We start from the raw sequence: 21318 nt of genomic DNA on the forward strand, positions 1-21318 counted from the left end.
ACCGAGTACCATGTCAGGTGGTATTATAGTTTTGCTTCCAGTATGAAATAATTTAAGAAACCTATGAAAATAGTTTTATGCTTACCAATATTTTTACCCATTCCCTTCTTTTCCTTCTGAATTTCCAGACTCCTTCTGTTATCATTTTCTTGAGAAAAAAAAAAAAAAAAAACCTCCTTTAGCCACTGTTTGAAGATAGGTCACCAAGCAACAAACTGTATTCCTTTATCTGAGAAAATATTTTACTTTTATTTCCAAAAGCTATTTTTAATACAGATACACAGTAGACAATTATTTAATGGTTTAGACAATTTTATGCCATATACTTCTGGCCTCCAAGGTTTCAGATGAGAAATCTCTTGCCATTTGTTTCAGTGCTCCCTAAAAGTTAATAATTTTTCTTGCACTTCTTTCAAGGTTTTTTTCTGTTATTAGTTTTTAGGCTGATTATAATGTGTCTCTGCATGGACTTGTTTTAATTTATCCTCTGGTGGTTTACCTTTCTTCTTCAATCTGTGTATTTATGTTTTCTGCCAAATTTGAAAGATTTTCAAATACATGCATATTTTTATTGTGCTTTGTTTTACTGCACTTCACAGATAATGCATTCGTTACAGATTAAAATTTTGTGGTGATCCTGGGTTCCAGCCAATCTGTTAGCACCATTTTTCCCAAAGCATCTGTTCACTTCGTGTCTCTTTGTCACCCTTTGGTAAGTCTCACAACATTTCAAGCTTTTTCACTGTTATTATTTTTGTTATGGCAATGTAATCAGTCATCCTGATGTTAGCATTTTAATTATTTGGGGGCACCAGAACTGTGCCCAGCCAAGACGATCACCTTAATCATAAATGTGTGCGATGACTGTTCTACCAAACAGCCATTCCCCCATCTCTCTCTCTCCAAGAGCCTCTCTATTCCTTGAGACACAACAATGCTGGAATTAGGCCAGTTTGTACCCTACAATGTCCTCTAGGTATTAAACAAAAAGTCAACATGTCTCTTAAATTAAATCAAAAGCTAGAAATGATTCATTGAGTGAAAAGGGCACATCAGAGGCCAAAACAGGCCAAAAGTTAGGCCTCCTCTGACACTCAGCCAAGTCATGAATGCAAAAGAAAAGTTCTGGAATGAAATTAGAAGTACTACTTCAGTGGACACACAGATGTTAAGCAAGCAAAACAGCCCTATTGCTGATCCAGAGAAAGTCTGTGTGATCTGGATAGAAGGTCAAACCAGCCACATTCCCTTAAGCCAAAGACTACTCCAGAGCAAGGTCCTACCTCTCTTCAATTCTGTGAAGGTTGAGAAAGGTCAGTGAGCTGCAAAAAAAAAAAAAAAAAAAGTTAGAAGCTTAGAGAGGTTGGTTCATGACACTTAAGAAAAGGAGCCATCTCCGAAGTATCAAAGTGCCAGGTGAGGCGGCAGGTGCTGATGGAGAAGCGGCGGCAAGCTCTCCAGGAGATGGAGCTGAGATCATTCAAGAAGGCGCTACACTGACCAGCAGATTTTCAAGTAGACAAAGCAGCCTTCTACAAGAAGGTGATGCCATCTAGGACTTTCATAGCTGGAGAGAAGTCAATGCCTGGCTTCAAAGCTTTTAAAGACGGGCTGACTCTCAGCAGGGGCTAATGCAGCTGATGACTTTAAATTGAAACCAATATTCTTCTATGATTCCAAAAATTTTGGGGTCCTTAATAAATCTGCTCAATCTACTCTGCCTGTATCCTATCAATGGGACAATGAAGTCTGCATAACAGCACATCTGTTGACATCACAGTATACGGAATATTTTAAGTCCATTAATTATTGACATGTATCACCCAGATAAAAAGATTCCTGCTCATTCGTCCAGTCACCCAAGAGCTCTGATGAAGACGGACAATGAGATTAATCTTGTTTTCATGTCCGCTAACACAACATCCATTCTGCAGCCCAAGGATCAAGGAATAATGTTGATTTTCAAGTCTAACTCTTTAAGAAATACATTTTGGGGGTGTCTGGGTGGCTCAGTCGGTTAAGCACCCAACTCTTGATTCTGACTCAGATCGTGATCTCATGGGTCATGAGATCAAGCTCCCCATCAGCTCTCAGCTGGGAATGAGCTTGCTGAAGATTCTCTTTCTCCCCCTCCCGCTGTGCCTTCCCCTGCTTGCGCTCCCTCTCTGTCTCTCAAAAAAGAAAAAAAGAAGAAATACATTTTAAAAGGCTATAACTGCCGTAAGTGATTTCCCTGACAGACCTGGGAAAAATAATTGAAAGCCTTCTGAAAAGGATTCCCTATTCCAGATTCCCATGTGGTTCACGCCAAGAGGTCAATGTATCCACAGTAACAGGTGTTTGGAAGAAACGGATTCCAAGCCTCAGGGAGGACTCTGAGGGGTTCAAGACCGCAGGGAAGGAAGTAACTGCAGCTGTGGTGGGAACAGCACAAGAACCAGAATTCGAAGTGGAGCCTGAGGATGTGACTGAACTGCTATAATCTCATGATAAAACCTGAACAGACAAGAAGTTGCTTCTTATGGATGAAAGGGAATCTACTTCTGAAGATGCTGTGGAGATGGCTGAAATGTCAAGAACAGACCTAGACTATCACAGAATGTGGCTGATTAAGCAGCAGTGAGTTTGAAAGGACAGACTCCAGTTTTGAAAGAAGTTCTGTGGGTAAAAATGCTATCAAGCAGCACCACATGCTACTGTTTGTGAAAGGAAGCATCAGCTGATACAGCAAAGTGTGCCTTGTTGCCGTTAGAGTCGGCCACGGCCACCCAGCCTTCGGCAACCACCACTCCGACCAGTCCGCAGCCAACAACACTGAGGACCCAAACCAGCAAAAAGAGTATGATTCCCTGAGAACTCAAGGACAGTGGGTAGCATATTTGGGGAATGAAATATTTTAAAATCAAGGTGTGTACTATTTTTTTCTTTAGATATAATGCTACTGAGCACTTTAGTAGACTATGGTATGATATAAACGTAACTTTGATGAATACTGGGAAACAAAAAATGCATTTGACTTGCTTAACGGTGACATTCACTTTATTGTCATGATCTGGAACTGAACCTGCAATATCTCTGAGGTATGCGTGTGTCCGACAAAGAACTGTAATCCACAATGTACAAAGGACCTCAAAACTCATCAGCAAAACCACAACCCAGTTAGAAAATGGGCAAAAGTCAAGAAGAAGTATTTCAACAAAGAGCAACACAAGACAGCAAATAAACAAATGAAAACATCTGAAACACCATTAGGGAATGCAAGCAGGACACCTGGGCGGCTCAGTGGGTTAAGCCATCTGCCTTTGGCTCAGGTCATGATCCCAGGTTTCTGGGATGGAGTCCTGCCTTGGGCTTTCTGTTCAGCGGGGAGCCTGCCACTCCCCCTAATGTGCTCTCTGACAATAAAAATCTTAAAAAAATAATAAAAGAAGATAAAATGACAACAAACTATCACTACATACTTATCAGAGTTTTTTCAAGATTTTATTTATTTGACATAGACAGGGAGAGAGAGCAAGAATGAGAGTGTGCACATACACAAGAAGCAGGTAGAAAGGCAAAGGGAGAGGGAGAAGCAGGCTCCCCACTGAACAAGGAACCCGATGCAGGGGCTCAATTCCAGGACCCCAGGATCATGACCTGAGCTGAAGAGAGACCCTCAACAAGCTAAGCCACCCCTATCAGAACTGTTAAAACAAAAAAATAGTCCTAATACAAATGATGGTGAAGATGCAGAGAAACTAGATGATTTTTATTATTTATATTTATTTTGGGGAAGGAATTTATATTTATTATTGGGAAGACAAAACAGTGCATTGATAGCAGCTTATTTGTAATAGCCCCAAACTGCAAAACCCCAGATCTATCAACAAATGATTAAACAAACTGTAATGAATAAATAAATAAATAAATAAATAAATAAATAAATAAATAAAATGGAACACTACTGGGCTACTTAAAGGAATAAACCATTGATACAATAACTTAGATGAATATTCAAGGTGTTATGTCGAGGGAAAGAAACTAATCCCAAAGTGACATACATACAAATCTATGTAACATTTGAACTGACAGTGGCAGAGCACACAGGAGTGAAGAGGCTGTGGTTATAAAAGGGCCAACAGTAGAGGTCCTTATGATAATGGAACTATAGAGTATTTTGACTATAGGGGCAGATACACAAAACCTACACAAGTGACAAAGTTGTACTGTACTAAATGTATACAAACAAATGAAGAGAAGAAAAACTGGAGAAATCTTTCTTAGGCCCCAAAATTTTATCAATGTCAATATCCTGGATATGATATGTTTTTTCTGGATATGATATTTATACAACAGTTTTGCAAAATGTTACCATTAGTGAAAACTGGGTGAACTGTTCCCAGGACTTGCATATATCGTTTCTTAAAAGTGCACTGGAATCTGTAGTCATCTCATAAAAAGAAGTATTTCAATTTAAAAAAATAGCAAGATGGTAGTTCACCTAAGAAGTTGCTCCAAATAAAAGCATTAAAATAGAAGCTAGCGATTATCAGAAAGGATAAGAAAGCAAGAGTCAACACTATCCTATAAAAAAAATTCACTTTAAATTAAAAAAGAAATATATGGGGAGCCTGGGTGGCTCAGTGGGTTAAGCTGCTGCCTTCGGCTCGGGTCATGATCTCAGGGTCCTGGGATCGAGTCCCGCATCGAGCTCTCTGCTCAGCGAGGAGCCTGCTTCCCTCTCTCTCTCTCTCTCTCTGCCTGCCTCTCCATCTAATTGTGATTTCCCACTATGAGTATTCTCTTGTTTACTTTGGAAGATGACTTAGGGTAAAAATTTGCCATTCTTTACATTCATAGGGGTCACGTCCTTTGTGAATTTTCTGTGGTATTTTGAGGTATGGATCACAAGAGAAAGATTTCTCTCACTGCTGTATTTATAAATTTTCTTCCCCTGTGTGTAACCTTGGATGTACTGTGATAACTGATTTCTTGGTTTTCTCACTCTCAATACAGGGTTTCTCTGTGTCTTCTCTGATTTACTTTGAGGCTCGAGTTGCAACTGAAGGTTTTCCCACAATGATTACATTCACAGGGTTTCTCTCTTGTATGTGTTCTCTGATGCTTAGTGAGATCTGACTTATGATAGAAGGACTTCCCACATGCACTACACTTACAAGGTTTCTCCCCTGTGTGTATTCTCTGATGTACTGTGAGTACTGATTTCTCAGAAAATGACTTCCCACACTGATTACATCCATCGGGCTTCTCACCATCCATCGGGGTTCTCTGATGTGATCTGAGGACTGAGCTGCAAGTGAAGGCTTTCCCACACTGAGTACAGTGGTATGATTTCTCCCCTCTGTGTGTTCATTTATGTATTGTAAAGTCTGACTTATGGCAAAAGGTTTTCCCACATTTTTTACACACATAGGGTTTCTCTCCTGTGTGAGTTCTCTGGTATACTGTCAGGTATGAATTCCTAGAGAAGAACTTCCCACATTCTTTACATTCATAGGGCTTCTCCCCTGTGTGAGTTCTCAGATGTACTCTGAGGTAGGAGTTTCTAGAGAAGAATTTCCCACACTGATTACATTCATAGGGTTTCTCGCCTGTGTGTGTTTTCTGATGTACTGTGAGGACTGAGTTACTTATGAAGGTTTTTCCACATTGATTACATTCATATGGCTTCTTCCCTGTGTGAATTCTCTGGTGTACTATGAGATATGACTTATGGTAGAAGCTTTTTCTACATTCCTTACATTAATAGGGTTTCTCTCCTATGTGAGTTCTCTGATGAATTATGAGGTGTGAACTTCTAGAGAAGCATTTCCCACACTCCTTACATTCATAGGGTTTCTCTCCTGTGTGGCCTCGCTGATGTATAGTGAGGAAAGATTTGCAAGAGAAGCATTTCCCACATTCCTTACATTCATAGGGTTTCTCTCTTGTATGTGTTTTCTGATGTTTGGTGAGTTTTGACTCTTTGCAGAATGTTTTTCCACATTCATTACATTCATAGACTTTGTCTCCTAAGTATGTTCTCTGAGTTATATTAAGAAATGACTTCTCCCCACAGGGTTCTCCCAAGTTGTTATATTCAAATATTCTCTCTCCTGTGCCAAGAAAGTCTGATCTCCCATTGAAATTATCCACTCTTCCAATATACTCATAACCTTTCACCTCTAAATGAACTCTGTGTTCCAAGAGAGATGATTTCTCAGAAGTTGTAGCATATTCTTGAAACTCATAAAGATTTTCTGTTCTTTGTGCCATCCTACTGACCATGAGGGTTGAATTACTACAGAATGTTTTATCAGATTCATTATGTTCACAAGGACTCTGTCCTATGTAAGCTTGGTTATATGGGATGACAACTGCCGTCTCATGGAAAGCTTTCCCACATTCCTTGTATTCCTTATTGCTTTGAACAAAGCATTGCTCTATATTTTTAGTTCTCTGATACAGGATTAAATCTTCATTATGACTGAGGTATTTTCCATTTTGAATGAATTCACAAGGTTTCTTTCCCATTTGAGTTTGTTCATGGTTAATCTGCAGGAACAATTGTTCCTTATTGTAGTGAGGCCAATAGCCTTCTTACTTAAATAGGTTTTCTTATTAATAATTAATTCTGAAATACATTTCAAATTCATACCACAGGAGTCACACCTACACAGTATTTTTTTTAAAGATTTTATTTATTTATTTGACAGACAGAGATGACAAGTAGGCAGAGAGGCAGGCAGAGAGAGAGAGGAGGAAGCAGGCTCCCTGCCGAGCAGAGAGCCTGATGTGGGGCTCGATCTCAGGACCCTGAGATCATGACCTGAGCCGAAGGCAGAGGCTTTAACCCACTGAGCCACCCAGGTGCCCCAACATGGTATTTTTATGGAAGGAACTGTGTCTATGCTGAAATTAAAAATATTTCCTAATACATTACCTCTGTGCACAGTCAGTGTTTTGTTGTTGATAAATGGAGCTTGCCAGAAACATCTGTCCTGGGTTTCTTGAGTCTCTTCTGCTTGGCTATCAACTTTGCAGACTTCTAAAGATGACAAAGACCAACAAACCATAAGCCATGAAACGTCTCTTAATTATGATAAAATTACACTTAAAACAAATGCCCCTCTACAGCACTGACTTAGTTTTGTGAAATAAGAGTGATCCAAACAGTCATATTGCCCCATCCGTTTGGATTAGAAAAACAAAACCTGAAAGGGTAGAAAAGGGGATTAAAAACTTAGAACACACACATCTACATTTGGCAATTTACAAATACATACTTCAAGACTTAATATGTACGTTACAAATAAATATAAAGCATGGTGAAGAAAAGACTTTAAAAAAAAAAAAAAGGCTCATCTAGGAAGGGGAAATGCAGAGACCAGAGAGGCCATGACACTTAGTAGACAAGAGTGCCCTAAAGAAATAGAGGAACGATTTGGTATCGTTTAGAAGGATCAGACTTTACATAATTTTCCTCTCAAACTTACATTAGTGCACCTAAATTCTCTCTAAACTTTACATGTTTCCAGTTTCATTCTCCCCCCTTTAAAACTACTTCTGTTTTGTTATATATACATTATCTTAGTATACTGTTAATACCACATTAAATTTCTGGAAGCACTGATTTCTTTGTGCCTATGAAGAGAGTCCTGTAATATAGTTTCTAATTTACCTTCTATTCATGTTACTTATAAAAAATACAAATGTCGGGGCGCCTGGGTAGCTCAGTGGGTTAAAGCCTCTGCCTTCGGCTCAGGTCATGATCCCAGGGTCCTCGGATGGAGCCCCGTATCGGGCTCTCTGCTCAGTAGGGAGCCTGCTTCCTCCTCTCTCTCTGCCTGCCTCCCTGCCTACTTGTGATCTCTGCCTGTCAAATAAATAAATACAATCTTTAAAAAGAGAGAGAGAGAGAGATAGAGAGAAAAAGAAAAATACAAATGTCTACCAGGAAAATTAAAATTAAAAAGATGAGGAAGAAGACGGAAAGACAATCAAATCCTTCCGTTGTTTTTAGTTGTGGTATATTCAAGCTTATTTGGTCAGATAGCCTACCACCAAATGCTAATTTCTCCCCACTATAAACTTGCTCTGACATATTGTTAGTAAGAATTTTTCTTTTACACCCAGATTTCTACATTTCTTGGTTTTATGTGTATGTATAACCATGGAAGACCTGACCCCAAACACTCAATGATCGATCTATTCACCCTAGGAATTCTCAGCTATACTTCACATTACCTTCTTGCTCAGTACATACAATGTAACAATGATGACCCTGTTTAAAAACCTCTTCAAAGCCCATTGTCTCCAAGCACCATTAAAGGAAACATATTGCAGTTATAATGCTAGGGTGGAGGGGGAACTTGTCCTCAACTACATACATATTGGGTATTCAAGTGATCGCTTCACTAGTCCATAATAAATATCTTCTTTGCAGAAATGCGAGACTATTAATTTGTCAAAAATCATTCAATTTCAAGCAAGACTTTTCAACTCAGCTGGCTTACATTCCCATTTTGGACTTGCTCAGAACTTCGCTCTTTAGGAAAATGACATTGTCTCATAATAAGTCTTCACAAACATCTCCACCATTTCAAGTCCTACTTATGCATCAATTTTAAAAATTAATCACATTCTATACATCTCATTCTATAAGAATGTTGGCTAATACTCCTTTGAAACATAAACATACCCTGTTAACTGCCGAAATTTGAAATAGTAATCTTTTTTCTTTTTCCAACTACAATCTATGGTGTGTGGCAAGTATTTATATCTGATTTCCTCTGAATACACCTGAGTGATTATGAAAGTAATGGTCCTTAACAAGTGGGGTGCTTTTTCAAAATAAAGTTCAAGTTTTCTACAAATCTGTAATTTTGAACAAGAACCTACAGGTTTATAACCCAACATGTCCATTTAGAAATTAATTCCTTATAGTATTTTCTGAATATAAAGGTTCTCTCACTCATCAAGAGGCACAGTTAATGAATTAAGTAATGATCCGATAGCCACTATATGTTATATAACAAAGTAAGGTATGCTCTCTTTGAAGAAATTAGAACTCAGAGAATAGCTTCTTCATTCAACATGCATACACTACCAGGAATCAGATTCTATAGTAGATAACGTAAATTAAAGGAATGAAGAAACATTTTAAAAGCTGTGGAAAGCTGAGCTTAAATTTGAAAATGTGCTTAAAACCAATGATAATGATATTAACAACAAGAAAAGTTAACAGGAAAACTAACCATTACCATGAGCCAAGCACTGTTCCATGTACTTTTAATGTATTAACTCACAAAAATCCCCAAGTACATTAGGAATGAAATGTAGACTTATATGGCAGGAAAGCACATCTGTGAGTAATCCTAAAAAGAAGGAGTAGCACCAGTTCTGTGCCATACAGAGGAAACGCAGCCATATTTAAAGGTAACTGGGGCACCTGGGTGGCTCCAGTGTTTATATGTCTGACTCCTGGATTTCAGCTCAGATTGTGATCTCAGGGTTGTGAGATCGAGCCCTGTGTAGGGCTCCAAGCTTAGCACAGAGTTTTTGTCTTGTTTTTTTTTTTTAAGATTTTATGTATTTATTTGACAGAGAAAGAGAGAGGGAACACAAGCAGGGGAAGAGGGAGAGGGAAAAGGAGGCTCCCTGCTCAGCAAGACAATCCCAAGACACTGGGTCATGATCTGAGCTGAAGGCAGACGCCCAATGACTGAGTCACCCAGGCAACCCTCAGCACAGTCTGCTTGAGATACTTTCTTTCCCTCTTCTGCTGATCCTCCCCCAACTCATGTGTGCTTGCTCTAAATAAAAAAAATCTTTTTTTTCAATGGGTAAAAAAGATTAAGGGTCATTAAATGAGAAAAACATAAATTTGCTGTATTCTGTATTGGGCAAAATACAACTCAAGATATTAACATGATAAATTAGATGCTTCGGTGGGCAAAGTCTAACTGCATTTAAGAATCAGAACAAAGAGGAAAACAGTCTGCCCAAGTGTTCTGGGTGGTATCAGCACAAACTAAGAATATAAAAAGAAATTTTTTTAAGTTTACAAAAATATAACAATAGTGATCTAACATTAATAAGAAAGGAAGAACAGAAAAATAAAATGACACAAGGACACAGTTATAAGAGAAGATTCATAGGAGGTAACGAAGTGGGGAAAATTTATGATTTGTAAATGCTGACTGTGATATTACTTCTTCCCACACTGAAGGGATCAGGATATCCTGTATCTTCTGTGTACACACAGGTATAACACTGAATGTCAAGTGGGCAAAAGATGCTAAAAATATATTGGGGCGCCTGGGTGGCTCAGTGGGTTAAGCCACTGCCTTCAGCTCAGGTCATGATCTCAGGGTCCTGGGATCGAGTCCTGCATCAGGCTCTCTGTTCGGCAGGGAGCCTGCTTCTCTCTCTCTCTCTCTCTCTCTCTCTCTCTCTCGGCCAGCCTCTCTACCTACCTGTGATCTCTCTCTGTCAAATAAATAAAATAAAATCTTTAAAAAATATTTAAAAATATAAATATGCAGTTAGCAGAATAAATGAAAACCTCTTATTTTAGCTATAGGAAGTTATTATTTTATTTCAAAGATCCAATTCGACAATTTGTACTTTAACAGGTAAATGTAGTCTGTTGCTATTTATGGTGATTCCTGAAATGTATCAAGTCATCTCTCACATTTTACCTGGTACTTTATATCTGTCACAATTTTACTACCAATTCTATTGTACTTTTCTTCCTCCTTTTTGAAATAATTTCTTATCTTTTCCATTTTTTCTTCCTTACAACTTTAGAAGTTATACACATCTGTTTCTCAGCTTTAAGGGGCTATCCATCACATCATACCATGAATATTTAACTTAAAATCTAGACTAATTCAATATCTTAGATCTCCCTTTCTGAAGAATAGAAGCATCAAACTCAATTTGATCACCTCTCACCTCATTTATATACAGTTAGTGCTTTGTGTATGTTTTTTAGCCCTACATATTAGTATCATAATTGCTTTACACACCCATTTGTTCAGATTCACCTCTGTGTTTTGTCATGACTTATCACTTGCCACTCCTCTCAAGCATTCTTTTGGGTTTCATTTTCTTTTCCTGTAGTATGTCCATTAGAATTTTACAATGAAATTACACAATTAAAGGTACAGCTGCTATAATTTATTTCATTACCAACGCAAATTTAATGATACTCTGAGACGAACTCTCCTGTTGACTAAACCTCAGTTAGTGTCCTCTGAGCCCTGTTCTCAACTAGGCCTTGACTAGGTCTTCCAGGTCTATCCGGGCTGAGCTCAGTTTCCACAAGAACCCTTTGAAGTCAGTCTAGTGACAGTCCCTTCACCCTTGATATCTGATCAAGTTCCTTAAACCCTGTCCCTGATGCGATAGTGCCCGATCTGCATTCGGCAAGAATCCCCCTACTGTTGGTGTTTCTCTTAGTAATCTTCTATCCAGTGATTCCCCCGACTCTGCCTGTTGGCTGTAAGTCCCTAGCTGTCTTAGCAGTATGTGGAGTTGAGCTCGGTTTTACTGAAACTTCTCACCCCCTATTCCAACAGTTACTGAATAAAATCTGTATCTATCACTGTTAACTGGTGGCTGGCTTTATTTCTCATTGAAGCAGCATGAGCCCAGCTGATGGTGGAAGAGAAACAGGAGTAAAGAAATAAACCCTCTGTGACACAGGCTTGGATGGGCAGCCAAAAGCTGAAAACAGAGCACATACACTGAGGAAATTCTGACATGACAGATCCAAGAACTAGGGAACAGTATCAAATACAGCCACACATAGGGAACTGGAGTCCCAGGAAAACATTAAGAATGAAATACATCAAACCACTTATTTAGGAAACCGAGAAGACAACATGAAAACTAACCAGGAAACCCACCCTCCCCCCCACACACACACACTAAAAAAAACAAAGGTAAATCTGGAAACAACAGAGTTGAACAGCTAAAAACCAAAGATAAAAAGAAAATCTTGACGGCAACAAGAGAAAACAGAATATTAAATATGGAAAAACAGAGATTTAAAAATCAGAGAAGGTAGTATGTAACCCAGAAGACAGTGAAGTGAATCAAGTATGAGCAGAAAAGTCTCGATCCAGATTTCCGTACCGACAGAAAACATCCTGCACAAGGAAGGCCTGTAGGCCGAAAGAGCTGCTTGCTGCCTTGTGGGGTTTGAAGTAAAATATCACACAGAATGGGAGGAGGAACAGAAGCATATTATTATAACACTGCAAGCCTCTTATAAAATAGCATGACGTCATTTGAAATCAGTCTGTGACAGTCTGAAGATATCGTATTCCATAGGGCATCCACTTAAGTGGTGAAAAGATTCCCATTAAAAAATGAGAGATTTTCACATTAGTTAAAAAAGACCCAGCCATGTATTATCTATAGGAAACCCACTCTAAATATAAATAGATTAAAAGTAAGAAGATGGAAAAAGATACACCACACAGACATTACAAGAAAGCTGAAGGGACTATTAATGTTTTTTTCTTTTTTTTACCTCCAGGGCTTCTGACTATAAACCGTGGGTTCCCATGACTAGCCATCTCACCTCAGACTAGTCATTCACTAGAACACCTCAAAAACCCCCAAACTATTTACTTATATATTGCTAATTGGTTTTATTTTATTTTTAAAGATTTTATTTATTTATCTGAGAGCAAGACAAAGTGAGAGAGGGAAACAAGCAGTGGGATCGGGAGAGAGAGAAGCAGGCTTCCCTCCCAGCAGAGAGCCCGATGCAGAGCTAGACCATGACTTGGGCCAAAGGCAGACGCTAAACGACTGAGCCACCCGGGACCCCCCCTATATGACCAATTATTATGAAGGTTTCAAATCTGGAGCAGCCAATGAGAACAGATATATAGGCAAGTGTTGGGGACGTGTGTAGTATGTGGAACTCCCACACCCTCTCTGGGGCACACCACTGGAAGCTTCCTGAACTCTGTTGTTCAGAGGCTCCTAGAGAGGTTTCATTACCTAGGCTTGAGTGATTAAGTCACTGGCCACTGGTGATGGCCACCCCCCCAACACACCTGAAGTGATCTAGCGGCCCCCAGCCACCAGTTACTTCAGTATACAAAAGACACTCTTTTCATGCCAGAGATTCCAAGGGTTTTAGGAGCTATGTGCCAGTAACCATGGGGAAAGAGCCAAAAACTTTTTTTTTCCCCCTTTGGTTATATTATAGTCTCTCTCACAGTAAAAACTGCAATGGACCTCCATTTTTTTTTTTTAAGGACATTCAAATTTTGCAGCATGGCCTAGAACTTCAAGATCAAGTTTATGCTGGTGTCTCCAACTTTATTTCATGCCATTGCTCACTGTGCTTGTCGTGAGAGAAACACACTAGCCATCTTGCGATTGACTGAATGAGTCCAGGGTACTCCTGATCAGGACGTTCCCGCCTCTCTCAGCAATGCGCTCCTCACAGATCTTTGCTGTCAAGATTTTTCATATAATTTAGGTCCTTTCCAGATACAATCTTGAAGAGACTACCCCTGGCCACTTGGCTGAAATAGTCTACTTATCCCCAATACCCTCTATTGTTATGGTCTCATCTTCTGGTCTTTAAAACCCTTCATAGCATTTAGCATGACTTGAAATTATAGGATTAATTTATTTGCATCCTTTCTTCCTCTATGGTCCTTATCTCTACACCTTCCTCCTGAATGTAAGCCCAGCAAAGGGAGAGTCCTTGACTTTCTTGTTCATTGATGTATATCCTGAGCTTTTAAAAGAACGTTAGTTAAATGCTGGTTAAAAGTAAAAATTTCCCAGGGGTGCCTGGGTGGCTCAGTGGGTTAAAGCCTCTGCGTTCAGCTCAGGTCATAATCCCAGGGTCCTGGGATTGAACCCGCATTGAGCTCTCTGCTCAGCAGGGAGCCTGCTTCCTCCTCTCTCTCTGCCTGCCTCTCTGCCTACTTGTGATCTCTGTCAAATAAATAAAATAAACAAAACCTTTAAAAAAAAAAAGTATAAACTTCCCAGATGCCTATTTTAGGAAGGCCCTGTGTATGTGTATCTTGCCTCTTCTGATGCTCACAAATATTGTGACAAAGGTCTTATTATCCAAATTTACAATGAGGAAACAAAGGCTCATAGAGATTAAGTGACTCTTCTAAGCCAGTAAGTGGCTTAGAATCCTAGGTTTAGCTAGGATTTGTGGGCTAGCAGTAGTAATATTAAAGTAGGCTTCAGAACAAAAAGGTTCTACCAGAAATAGACATTATGATAAAGGGGTCAAAGGCTCAAGAGGACATAAAGATCCTAGTATTTATAAACTTACTAATTCTTAAAATTGCTAACACAAAAACCAGTAGAACTGAAAGAAGTAAACACAAAATTATAGCTACAGAGTTCAACACTGCTTCTCACTGTGTCACTGACAAAGCTCTTAGGAATTTTATCCCCAAACCCATTTTCCCGTTAGCCCTGTGATTTTCAGTACACTATTTTATATGGAGCAGTGATTCTTTTTTAGGAAAACACACATCACGTTATAAAAGAAGTCACCGTATTTGTATACCTTCTCTCCTCTCCATTTGTTTTTAGCCTCCTCTTATCTATATAAATACATACCCTTTCTGTGTTGCCTAGATTTGCAACTCGTACAATCTGTCACCTATGTCCCACATCTGTTTTAACGTCAGTTCTTTGTTGGGGGTTGTCAGGGTGGCACGGTTGGCTGACTGTCTGACTCTTGGATTCAGCTCTGGTCGTGATCTCGGGGTTGGGGGTAGAGTCCCTCATCGGTATCCATGATCAACACAGAGTCTGCTTGTTTCTCTCTCTGTCTCCCTACCATGTTCACTCTCTCTCTTTCTCAAACAAGTAAGACTTTGGAAAATAAAATAAAATAAAATAAAATAAAATAATAAAATAAAATAAAATAAAATAAAATAAAATAAAATTAGTTCTTCAGTTAAAGTCAGAGTCTACTACCAGCCTTTTTTACCATGCTTCTTTATGTCACTCCCTGGTTACCTGATACTCATTCTCTAACAGAGGCTTCTAGGAACAAAGATCCTACAGTTCTTGTCCCTTCAGAAAAGACTTGCTGTCTTTGTTGAAGAGTATCTTCTTAACTGGGTGTAATACTCTCAATGTGACACCTTCAGGATTTTGTAGAAACTGCTCTTGCTGACTCTGAGCTACAGATTTTACTATGGAAAAGTCTGAGGCTATTTGGACTTTCTCTTATATTGGCCGGTTGTCAAAATAACTTTTTGAAATCTAGTCCCTTGATCAGAATATATCCTAATGTTGCTAAGGACTGGCTCTTTTACACAGATTCAATCACAAATCTCTTCCCCCACAAAATGTATTCTCAAAATATTTTAAACATTTGTTCTATTTCTTTTCCTTTCTATTTTGGGGAATGAATTCTATGTATGGTATGTATGTGAACTCTCTTTTTAATGTAATCTTCTAATTTTATTTCATTTTCTTCTTGCTTACATCTATCCTTTCTTTCTGGACAAATTTTTTTTTAAGATTTTATTTATTTATTAGACAGAGAGAGATCACAAGTAGACAGGCAGGCAGAGATAGAGATGGAAGCAGGCTCCCTGAGCAGAGAGACCGATGCGGGCCTTGATCCCAGGACCCTGAGATCATGACCTGAGCCCAAGGCAGCGGCTTAACCCACTGAGCCACCCAGGTGCCCTCTGGACAAATTTTTTTAAAAGATTTTATTTATTCATTTGAGAGAGAGAGACACAGTGAGAGAGGGAACATAAGCAGGGGAAGTGCGAGAGAGAGAAGCAGGCCTCCCACCAAGCAGGGAGCCCAATGCAGGGCTCAATCCCAGGACCGTGGTATCATGACTTGACCGAAGGCAGATGCTTATTGACTGAGCTACCCGGGCGGGCCCTGAAAAGATTTATGACAGTATGTATTCATCCTTGGGATTCTTCCAGTTTGCTTTCTTTTTTTCTTTTTCTTTTTTTTTTAAAGATTTTATTCATTTATTTGACAGACAGAGATCACAAGTAGGCAGAGAGGCAGGCAGAGAGAGAGTAGGAAGCAGGCTCCCTGCTGAGCAGAGAGCCTGATGCGGGGCTCTATCCCAGGACGCTGAGATCATGACCTGAGCCGAAGGCAGAGGCTTTAACCCACTGAGCCACCCAGACGCCCCCGATTTGCTTTCTTTACTGTAATTTTATTTTCTGTTCTCTTTTCTCAGTTTGACACCCTGCCATGTGTTTGCTATTCCCTTATTAATATCTTCTTAAATACTTGTATCACAGAGATAATTAATTCAATTAGTTCACCCTTTGGAAATTCACGATTTAATATTTGGTCACATAATTTACCTACTTTATGACCACTTTGATCAGATGACAATTCCATCACCAACTAGCTTTCTTCCCAATACTTTTCACCCCTTTTTACTTATACTTGTTTTGCATGCATTTGTGCTGGTTCCTTTTCCATTACTTGGGCTAAAAGGATGTGAGCTTTTCAAGGAAGACCACACTGCAAGAGGTTTACTTGGGAGATGGAACAGAGTCATCCCTTAGGCTAGAAGGGTAATGCATTATGAACAAGTGTTCTGCACATGTGTTGGTCTCGGTTTACAGATCAACCAGGATGTGCCTTCCTTCCTCAGTGGAGTAGCCTCTACAACAGCTTGCTCTCTTTGTCATCACAGAGCCAGCTCACTGGGGCTGGCATTGCTGCAGCTCCAAATTGAGGAAAACCGAGTGTTGCGCTCATTTCACAGAAACAAGCCCAGAGGCCAAACTGGGCCCAAGAATGAAAGTGCACACTAGGAGTCTACACGGGAAACAATTCTTACCCACTGAGACAAGGTGGCTATAGTTCTCCAGCATCACCTCCCTGTACAGGGTCCTCTGAGCAGGGTCCAGGTGCTGCCACTCCTCCTGGGTAAAGCCCACAGTCACATCCGCAAATGATAAGGATCCCTGAAACAGCACATTTGTGTTCAAATGTAAGTAATCACAATGGGAAGACATGGAAAAGCTGTCGAAGAACTGTTACGGAGTTCACTATTCACAATTAGAAAATGTGTTCTGGCGTGCCTACCTTTGCACTTAGTTGGAGAAGAAAGCATGACAGACATTCCTCACCAGTGTGATAAGTTACTGGCTTCCCATCATGTGCCTACATGCCATAAAGAACTCTCCTACCTTGAGAATCTGAAAACCAATAAAACCATGTCACTGTTCTCAAGGAGCATATAATCTGACAGACACAAGCATGAAGCATCCAACTACCATGTAGCATAAAACCCTACTACAGTAAAACAGGTGCAAAGTAGAGTGAGATTACAGAGGGGAGAAAAGTTCTATTCCTGCTATTAGGGTGGGTTTCACTGATAACATAACATGAACCTGGGCCAAGAGCATAACCAAGTACACTTCTAAAATATGGAGTTAAGGGGCACCAGTTGGATTAATGTTTGCCTTTGGCTCCAGTCATGATTTCAGGATCCTGGGATCAAGCCCCATGTCAGGCACCCTGCTCGGTGGGGTGTCTGCTTCTCGCTCTCCCCCTGTGTGTGTGTGTTCTCTCTCTCTGTCAAAGGAATAAAAATCTTTTTTAAAAATGTAGTTAAAGGAGTAAGTGAACACACAGGAAAGGACTGCTGGGACTATGTTCACATAAAGAGCTACAGTCGTCTTCAGGGAAAATGCTATTTAATAATTCTGAACATAACTCCTGTAGGACGGCGTGTCCAAAATGTGGGTGTCCACATTTTTTTTTTAGGAAACCCTTTTTTATAAACAGTAAACTTACAATGTCAATTTATATATTAAATTCCATTATTGTTATTTTTCTTAAGTCACTTTTATTTTTTCAAATGAATATATTTGGCATGTAACATTGTATAACTCTGATAGGCTTATATACTGTAATGATGCCAATGCAGCTGTATTTATCACATTACATAATTACAGTACATTAATGTGTATATCCATTTCACTGCATACTGGATTTCTTCATTCTTCTTTTTATGGATTACAATAAATATAGGGAGATACTCAAATATTTTCTTCCCATAACTGAATTGACTGTCTTATACAGTTCATACGTTTTATACCACCCATTTATGAAATGACCACTGTGGAAAATATAGCATGAAGAAACAGAGACATATCATTCCCAGGTTATCAAAACAAACAGTTAATCCATGTTCATGTCATACACTAAAAATTGGTTAATAGGAAAAACAAGACTATTTTCCAGAAATGTATAAGGTATTATTGAGGAAAAAAAAAAAAAAACAAAGAATACCTAACAAATGAATACATTATATTCATGGCTTGGACAATTTAATATTACAAAAATATCTTATTTCTCCACAAATTGTCCTATAAATTGAAGACAATCAGAATTAAAATCTTATCAGATAATTTTTTTGTGGAAACTGATTAAGCTTACTCTCAAACTTACATAGAAACTTGAATGGCCAAGAATAACCAAAGCTACCTTGGAAACAGGATGGATAAACTCACATTAATTATGGCAGGCAGAATCTAAGATGACGACCTCCAATGGATCCAACAACGTGACATAAACTCCTCTTAAATGGAAGAGACTTAAGTCCCTGTGATTGTGATACATTCTACGCCAAAACAGATTTTGCAAGTATAAATGAGATCCTTTAATCATTAGACTTTGGCCTAAAGGGAAGATTTACTTGGGTGGGCCTGACCTAATCATGTGAGTCTTTTATTTATTTATTTTTAATATTTTATTTATTTATTTGAGAGAGAGAGTGAGAGCGCATGAGCACACAAGCTCATGTGAGGGGCAGAGGGAGAAGCAGGCTCCCTGCCGTGCAAGGAGCCCAACATGGGACTTGATCTCAGGACCCCGGGATTAGGACCTGAGCCGAAGGCAGACCCTTAACCAACTGAGCCACCCAGGCATCCCTCATGTGAGTCTTTTAAAGAACGTAAAATACCAGAGACCCTTCTTCTGACCTCAAAGAAGAAACAAGCTACTGTGAATCCTACGGCTGTCCAGAAGGAAATTCTGCCACATATGTACAGATGGGAACCCAACCAAGCCTTAGATAAGGAGTCCCAAGCAACACCTTGATTGCAGCATTAATGCCTAAGAAACTTAGCTAACCTACTCCTAACTCATTCTTGTCTATACATCAGGACAACTGCAAATGGACTGGTCAAGATTAAATGTAAAAAAATAATAATAATAAAAAGTAAGAGCTATGTAAGTACTAGAAGAAAACATGGGTGAGTTCCCCCATAACTTAAGAAAGAATAAAACTTTCCTAACCATGACTAAAAATTCAGATGCAGAGCTCACATAGTTCAGTCACTAGAGCATCAGACTTGTAAAAATCCAGATGCAATAAAATAAAATACTGACAGACCTGACCACATAAAATTATAAACAACCAACCAATCGAGTCCTCTACAAAATAAAAGAAAAACCACAATCAAAAGAAAAATGACAACCCAGAATTAAGTGTCTGCAACTTACATGACAAAGAAAAGGTTAGGGTCCCTATATAAAGAATTTCTAAAAAGGAAAAAAACAATAACCCTCTAAATATGGGCAAGAACTGTGAAGAGAAAACTCACAGGAAGAGAAATGCAAATGGTACTAAACTTAGAAGATCAAGCTTACCCTTTAAAACGAAAAATATAAATAAAAAGTATACTGAACTATTTCCCTCCTATTGGACTGGCAGAAATCCAAAAGAATAACCACACATACTTAATTTGTTATATGCATAAAAGCATCCTCATATCCTGTTCAAAATACAAAAAAGATTAACCACCATTAAGTGAAATATGGCAATAGTTAGCTAAATTATACATGAATTTACCATTTAACCCAGAAATCCCACTTCTGGGGACCAACCACAAGGGTACACTGATCAAAGAAGAGGTTATATCACTATTTATATTTGCAAAAGACTAAAAACACCCCCGATATTGATTACTAATAAACTCGTTGAATGTGTTATGTTATACTCACACCATGAAGTGCTAAGCAACTGGAAAAGGAACTGAGGAATATCTCTTTGTGGCACTACGGAGTGAATTCCATAGTACATTATTAAGTGACAAAGCAAAGTTTAAGTTAGCGGCGCCTCAGTGCCTCAAATGCTTAAGCGTCTGCCTTCAGGTCCTGGGATCCAGCCAGAGTCAGCATCTGGCTGCCAGCACACCTGCTTCTCCCTCTCCCTGTGCCTCCCCAACCGCTCAGGCTCTCTCTCTGTATTCTCTGTCTCAAATGAATAAATAAAATCTTAAAAAACAAAAACAGAAAAAAAAAACCACAAAAAACAACAACAAAAAAGACTGGGTGCCTAGATGGCTCAGGCATTAAGTGTCTGCCTTCAGCTTGGGTCGTGTTCCTGGGATCATACCAGCATCCTTCCCAGCTCTGCAGGAAACCTGCTTCTCCCTCCTGCACTCTCCCTACTTGTGTTCCCTCTCTCACTGTCTGTCAGATAAATAGACTCTTTAAAAAAAGAAAACCCAGAAAGTTTAAGTTAAAATCAAGTACAATATGACAAAGATCTACATATGGGCCTTCTTATATTAAAAATAACAAAATGAAAATCACTATATTGCATATCTAAAATTAATATGAAATTGTATGTTGATTTTACTGGAATTAAAATAAAAACTTGGGGGCGCCTGGTGGTTCAGTGGGTTGAGCCTCGGCCTTCAGCTCAGGTCATGATCTCGGGGTCACGAGATGGAGCCCCACATCAGGCTCTCTACTCAGCAGGGGGCCTGCATCCCCCATCCCACTCTGTCTGCCTCTCTTCCTACTTTTGATCTCTGTCTGTCAAATAAAGAAATAAAAATATTTTAAAAGAATAAATGAGTAAAATAAAAAATAAAAACTTTAAAAAATGGCTACCCACATTGGGTAAGGGCAGGAGTAGGGTAAGGGGACAGAGAGAAGCCAGACTGATCTCTGAATATGCTTTGCTAAATTTATATTCACAATCCATCTTTAGAAAAATTTAAATATTTTTAATGCTTATACAAAAATAATAATCAAAATGAAAACAAAACCCTAAAAACAAAGAGCAAATGAAAGAAATCAATCAAATTGTGTCTCAATTTGATGGTATACCTCAGAGAGGAAATACCTGCTAAGTTTAAGACACAGGAATGTGACTATGTGCCACAATGGGAATACACTGAAGGATAAGAGAACTGAAACAAACAAAACAAAATGAAACAAAAAAACCACCAAAAAACAAAACAAAACTGTGGAAAAAAGATTCACAAATCTGACCACATCAACATGTAAAACTTTCATATTACCAAT

At 39.0% G+C, this 21318-nt stretch overlaps 1 protein-coding gene across 1 annotated transcript; it reads right to left on the bottom strand.

Moving 5' to 3' along the window:
* Positions 1-860: 860 nt before the first annotated feature.
* On the bottom strand, positions 861-17075 carry LOC116573710 (zinc finger protein 1 homolog). The gene is made up of 3 exons (XM_032313976.1): positions 16829-17075; positions 6926-7030; positions 861-1322 (listed from the first exon to the last, which is right to left on the bottom strand). Exons 1-3 carry the CDS (start codon positions 17004-17006, stop codon positions 1315-1317), a joined length of 291 nt encoding a protein of 96 aa, XP_032169867.1. The 5' UTR covers positions 17007-17075; the 3' UTR covers positions 861-1314.
* Positions 17076-21318: the final 4243 nt, after the last annotated feature.

Source organism: Mustela erminea, chromosome 14 (assembly GCF_009829155.1).
Source record: "Mustela erminea isolate mMusErm1 chromosome 14, mMusErm1.Pri, whole genome shotgun sequence".
Classification (NCBI taxonomy): Eukaryota; Metazoa; Chordata; class Mammalia; order Carnivora; family Mustelidae; genus Mustela; species Mustela erminea.